This window comes from Paramormyrops kingsleyae, chromosome 20 (genome assembly GCF_048594095.1).
Source record: "Paramormyrops kingsleyae isolate MSU_618 chromosome 20, PKINGS_0.4, whole genome shotgun sequence".
Classification (NCBI taxonomy): Eukaryota; Metazoa; Chordata; class Actinopteri; order Osteoglossiformes; family Mormyridae; genus Paramormyrops; species Paramormyrops kingsleyae.
In genome coordinates this window covers 23,594,985-23,601,805 of record NC_132816.1, presented here as the reverse complement: position 1 = coordinate 23,601,805, position 6,821 = coordinate 23,594,985, and the positions used below count along the sequence as shown (strand labels likewise).

Sequence of the window (6,821 nt, the reverse complement as noted above, 5' to 3'; positions counted from 1 at the left end):
CGCCGTGTGTTAGTGAGCCATGTTATGTGTGCAGAGCTGATATTTCCTGCTTTTAATCGCCTTTCACCTTTTTTAAGATACCAGATGCAGATTTACCAAACTTATCAGTCAAAATCAACCAGTCAAGACCTCTATGCCTTCCTGAGAAATAAGAGGGGATGGTGTGATAGGATATGAAAATACGTCTTTATGCATCAGTTCACAGCATCGATTTATTTATCTATTCATTTCAATTTTATTTAGTTAACAGGGACAGTGCTTATTGATCAACAAAACAAAAGACTGTAGAACCAGAGGCAGTTCTGTAGGTCAACTTCCATCTGTTGTCCCTGGGCAGTTCTTGAAAAGGCAACCTAAACTCAGAAAAAAATAGCATAGCATAAATGTATATTTATTTCCTTCAGATATGCAGAAATGCATAATAGCGCCTCATGCTGCCTGACCACTAGGAGGAGCTGGAAACAGTTACGGGGAGAAACTTAAAACACCAGGGTTGAGCCGAATATCCGGCTGAGACAAGCATCCAGCATGAATAATGTGTTCTTTCCAAAGTCGACCTGATCACCACTGACAAATATCCGTGTCTGTCTCCAACACTTCTTTCCATTTTTTGTCGTGTGTTTGAAAATCTCTTGCTTAGACGTAGGCTTGGGCAGTATTATGGTAGCAGAATTAGATACTGTACCACCCAAGCCTAATTAGATGACTTGTGTACTTCACATACTTCATGTGGCGCTTAACCCTGCAGCCCAGATCTCAGGTTGTCTTTCTGCAGACCATCTCCCTCATTCTCAGAGTCTCATAGGTATACCCATCAATCAGGATCTCAACTGACACCCTGCAGCCCAGATCTCAGGTTGTCTTTTTGCAGACCATCTCCCTCATCCTCAGAGTCTCAGAGGTATACCCATCAATCAGAATCTCAACTGTCACAACAGAGCCCAGATCTCAGCCCATCTTTCTGCAAACCATCTCCCTCATTCTCAGAGTCTCAGAGTTATACCCATCAAACAGGATCTCAACCATCACCCCAGAGCCTAGATGTAAGGTTTTCTTTCTGAAAATCATCTCTCTCATTCTCAGTCTTAGAGACTCCTTTCGCTTCCATCAAACAGGATCTCAACCATCACCCCAGAGCCTAGATGTAAGGTTTTCTTTCTGAAAATCATCTCTCTCATTCTCAGTCTTAGAGACTCCTTTCCCTTCCATCAATCAGGATTTCAACCATCACCCCAGAGCCTAGATGTAAGGGTTTCTTTCTGAAAATCATCTCCCTCATTCTCAGTCTTAGAGACTCCTTTCCCTTCCATCAAACAGGATCTCAACCATCACCCCAGAGCCTAGATGTAAGGTTTTCTTTCTGAAAATCATCTCCCTCATTCTCAGTCTTAGAGACTCCTTTCCCTTCCATCAATCAGGATTTCAACCATCACCCCAGAGCGGATCTTTACTGAATCTTCTTGCATGGGCATTTTTCTGTGGACTTGGTTCTGGATGGACTAGGTTCTGTTTTTGGATCCATAGCCACCTGGCAGGGTGTGTTAGACACTAATCCTTTCCCTGTAAATCTGGGAATGATTCTCTGTTCAGGAATTCACATTATGAGGGCCAGACACCCCCCCCCCCCCCCCCCCATTGCCCTTGACCCGTTTTTGATTAACATATTTATTTAACGTAATTTATTTCCACCAGTAAACGTGACCCCTAGCACCCCACCTCTTGGCTTGGGTTCAGTTCGGCATGGACTGAGACATGGGACATGGTCCTTTCCAGTTCGACCAACTCTTGAGCCATTTGTGACAATTTGGACTAGGGCTTGTCCTGGGAAATAACCCGTTCCAGCTACTGCCTTCTGTATGAGGTGGAAAATTGCAGGTTCATGCCATCGTTTTCACAAAGAATCAAGCTCTTGAGGACAGCTTCCTAGCAGTCTTCCTGAGAGAAATGGAGTACTCTAATGACTTTTCCAGGCCTTGGCTGACAGAGACCTTGTGTCAGAGCCAAAGTTTGGGAGTCCTGCTCCATCCCCCTCTTTCCCTCAGTGGGATGATATACAAGCTCTGATATCCATCATTAACAGTGGCGCTCCGTGGGGGCCGGACACTTCCAGGGCTTTCTGGGAATCCCAGACAGTGGCAGTTATTTGTGGCAGCTCTGAGACTCCCGTTTCACATACACTTTGCACCATATTTCCACAGACAAATGCATGAAAGATAAAACATGTGGGGTCTGATGATACAGAATTTCCAAAAAAAAAGAAACTATCCATAAATATTCATTTAGCTAATCGGTATGAGAGGTATTTGTAGCCAAGGATGCAAGTACACAAAACACCAGTTATGAAAACATAATGCACAAGTGTGGTCTTAACTTTAAAATAAATACTTACAATTGACAGTGTCTTCTTATGGAAACACAAAATCTATTCTTTCTGTGGAAACATAAAATCATAAAGAAAAATAACAGAGACACAGACGTGATGTGATATGCTGCAAATGGCTATTATTTAGTCGGTTGTATAGTCGCTTTACTATGCTGACCTCATGCTAACAGTTTCTGCCTTTATTTGGTAGGTTATATAGCCGTTATACTACAGCTACCTCATGCTAACTCTTGTTGCCTTTATTCAGTGGGTTATATAGCTGCTTTGCTACACAGTTAGCTTGTTGCCATTTTGCTGTGGATTGCATAGCTGCTTTGCCACACCGTTATCTTGTTGCCATTCTGCTCTGGGTTATATAGCTGCTTTGCTACACCATTAACTTGTTGCCATTCTGCTCTGGGTTATATAGCCGTTTTGCTTAATTGAAAACATGTGCAGGAATCCAGCAGCACTCAGGGTCTGTTTTCTATCAGCTTTTGATCAGGGCAGATGCAGGAACACCTTCCTCATACTCTTCTCCCACCCATCCCAACCTCCTCAGACTCATCTCCCTCCCCTCCCACCTTTACCTCCTTTCCGTCCCTTCCTGCCTTAACTTTCTCCCCTCCCCTCTTGTCTTTTACCCTTTTTCAGGTCCTTCCTCCCCTCCCAGTAACCTCTTCCTCTTGTATCACCTCCCCCCCACTCCTCATGGAAGCTGGAAGCAGGTAAGAGCCAAAGGTGTGGTGTGTTGCACAGGAAGCAGGTCCAGGACAAAGGTGTGTTGTGCAACAAAGGAAGCAGTTCTGGGCCAAACACTTACCTGGGGCCAAAGGTCAGCCTCCAGGTCCTATGGATTGTTAAATTCAATTCAATTTAATTTATTTTTCATATAGCGCCTTTCACAACAGAGTTGAGTCCGTTATCCACGTTGCCCTGTGTAGGGTAACCAAAGTCCATCAATAAGTCTGTTCTCCACGCTGGCCTGTGTAGGGTGGCACTGAAGGCTGCACCCACGATGATACAATTCATAGGTCCCATTCACAATGTCACCCATCCATGGGACTGAACCAGGACTCCAGCTCAGATGGTGCCCACCCAGGGCACCACCCAGACATGTGGGAAGGCAGAAAGCATGGATGGTCAGAACATGCGTTCACACATAAATGGACAAGCATAGTACATAAAAATGACATGTACAGCAGCACCAGCAGCCATAAGAACATAAGAACATAAGAAATTTACAAACGAGAGGAGGCCATTCGGCCCATCAAGCTTGTTTGGGGAGAACTTAACTAATAGCTCAGAGTTGTTAAAATCTTATCTAGCTCTGATTTAAAGGAACCCATGGTTTTAGCTTCCGCTACACTAGCAGGAAGACTATTCCATACTCTAACTACACGCTGTGTAAAGAAGTGCTTCCTCAAATTTGTTTTAAAATGTTCTCCCGCTAATTTCCACTTGTTCCACATAGTTACGGTGTGTTATGTGTTAGACTGCAGGTAAGCTAAACTGAATAGGTCTTCAGTCGAGATTTAAAGACAGCATCCCAAACATAGGCTGGTTAACCATTCCACAATATAGGGGCCCTGCAGCAGAATGCTTTACCGACCACTGTCACTTTATTTATATGTGGAACGACAAGGAGTGGACAATGCAGCTTGTAAACTTGAAATAATTCTGTCAGGTAGACAGGAGGTAGACCTTTAAGTGCCTTACAGGTATATGTAAGTAGGAGAACTTTGAAGTCAGCTCTAACCCTAACAGGATGCCAATGCAAGGAACTAAGAACAGGGGTTATGTCTTCAAACTTCCTGCTCCTGCTGACAATTCGAGCTGCTGCATTTTGAATAGACTGCAAGGTGTTTAATGTGCAGTGTGTGCTCTCAGATAACAGAGCATTACAGTGGTCTAAACTACTGTATACAATACCATGTGTTAATTTCTCTGTGTCTTGAATAGTATCATAGGATTATCATGCAGCGTTTCTCTATGTGGCTCTATCAAGCAGGATTTGAGCAACATTACACTGAGAATGATGGTTGCAGAAGGTAAGTGTACAGCTTCCCCACTCCTTACCAACCACATTCTGTGCATCCTTTATAGTGGCAGAGCAAGATCACAAGTATTACTGATTGGCAGAATCACTTCTGTGAGGTTTGTAGGAAACACAGGAGGTATTTCAGGTGATAAAGCCCCAAAGGTCAAAAAATGAAAAGACTCAATGTAAAGTAATCTTGATGGGTCCAATAAATAGCTTCTGCATACATCTAGTCTTTCAGATGTACTCAGATCACACCTGGAAATCCTACAATACCATCACAAAGCTGAAAGACGTGTCATCATATTTAAGCAATCTGCTGGAACCAAAGACTGAACACCTGAAAACCACTTCATCTTTCTGACTGATTTAAGTTGAATGCTCCACAGTTTTGTGTGAGTTTTCTTTTTTAGACAGAGCTATTATTAAATGTTCAATAGTAGAGGTGTGAGGGACTTTCCTATGAGAAGATGTCTGAAATTTCTGAAACAGCATGTATCTTCTGTTTGGGAGGAAATTTCTTTACAACCTGTAGCAGAAAGTTCAGCCAGCAGAACAGGCTCAGTGGCCAAATGATTATCTGTAATTTTTCTGTTAATCTGCTAGTCAACGAAGTGAGGTCAAAATGAATGATGTGTGATTAATGCGGAGCTTTGCTCAATTTCGACCATCTCACAGTGGCTCTGGAAGTCATCTCTCTCCTTCTTGGTTTAGGACTATGCACAGGGACTTCATGATGATCAGGAAACATACAAGCTTAATTTATATATGTAGCATAATCCACACTGAAGCACAGAAGACAATGAGGCAGCTCCCTATAACGTAATCCACACTGAAGCACAGAAGACAATGAGGCAGCTCCCTATAACGTAATCCAAACTGAAGCACAGGGGACAGTGACGCTGCTCCCTGTAGCGTAATCCAAGCTGAAGCACAGGGGACAGTGACGCTGCTCCCTGTAGCGTAATCCAAGCTGAAGCACAGGGGACAGTGACGCTGCTCCCTGTAGCGTAATCCAAACTGAAGCACAGGGGACAGTGACGCTGCTCCCTGTAGCGTAATCCAAACTGAAGCACAGGGGACAGTGACTCTGCTACCTGTAGCGTAATCCAAATTGAAGCACAGGGGACAGTGACGCTGCTCCCTGTAGCGTAATCCAAGCTGAAGCACAGGGGACAGTGACGCTGCTCCCTGTAGCGTAATCCAAACTGAAGCACAGGGGACAGTGACGCTGCTCCCTGTAGCGTAATCCAAACTGAAGCACAGGGGACAGTAACGCTGCTCCCTGTAGCGTAATCCAAGCTGAAGCACAGGGGACAGTGACTCTGCTACCTGTAGCGTAATCCAAACTGAAGCACAGGGGACAGTGACGCTGCTCCCTGTAGCGTAATCCAAGCTGAAGCACAGGGGACAGTGACGCTGCTCCCTGTAGCGTAATCCAAACTGAAGCACAGGGGACAGTGACGCTGCTCCCTGTAGCGTAATCCAAACTGAAGCACAGGGGACAGTAACGCTGCTCCCTGTAGCGTAATCCAAACTGAAGCACAGGGGACAGTGACGCTGCTCCCTGTAGTGTAATCCAAGCTGAAGCACAGAAGACACTGATGCTGCTCCTGTTAGTGTAATCAACACTGAAGCACAGGAGACAGTGACACTGCTCCCTGTTGCATAATCCAACCTGAAGCACTGGAGATAGTGATGCTGCTCCCTGTAGCGTAATCCACAATGAAGCACAGGAGACAGTGATGCTGCTCCCTCTAGCGTAATCAACACTGAAACCCTGGAGACAGTGATGCTGTTCCCTGTAGCGTAATCAACACTGAAACCCTGGAGACAGTGATGCTGTTCCCTGTAATCCAAGATGAAGCACAGGAGACACTGACACTACTCCCTGTAGCGTAATCCACAGTGAAGCACAGGAGATAGTGATGCTGCTTGCCTGTAGCGTAATCCTAGCTGATGCACAGGAAACACTGACGCTGCTCCCTGTAGCGTAATTCACACTGAAGCACAGGATACAGTGATGCTGCTCCCTGTAGTATAATCCAACCTGAAACACAGGAGACACTGACCCTGTAGCCATCACCCTGATACCATCACCCTCAAACAGACAGTAATCTGAACTGGTGGCTCAGCATTCTTCTGCAGAACAGCTGAGATTTATTTTGTTCTGACTTGCGGGATGAATTTAAGCTTTTTCTTATCAGGCATGTTCTCTGCATCATGCTGGGACACTGGTACAGGCAGAGAAAACCTCCATTGGATCTATGTCAAATTCACCAGGCCTGAGACCGAGGACTTACACCTGCAGCAAATTTTCAGGAAATTATTTGGCAAATATGTAAATATCATGAAAGTCATCAATAAACCATCCACTTTTCTGGAGCTGGGGCAAGCTGAGACTGGCTTCTGATATCC

General features: G+C 44.8%; 1 protein-coding gene across 1 annotated transcript; it reads right to left on the bottom strand.

Annotated features, from left to right (window-relative positions):
• Positions 1–212: 212 nt before the first annotated feature.
• On the bottom strand, positions 213–6,614 carry LOC140581375 (uncharacterized). Its single transcript, XM_072703989.1, has 4 exons — positions 6,579–6,614; positions 3,186–6,287; positions 2,390–2,431; positions 213–353 (listed from the first exon to the last, which is right to left on the bottom strand). The coding sequence occupies exons 1-2, from the start codon at positions 6,612–6,614 to the stop codon at positions 5,166–5,168; spliced, it is 1,158 nt and encodes a 385-aa protein (XP_072560090.1). The 3' UTR covers positions 213–353; positions 2,390–2,431; positions 3,186–5,165.
• Between the last annotated feature and the right edge of the window lie 207 nt (positions 6,615–6,821).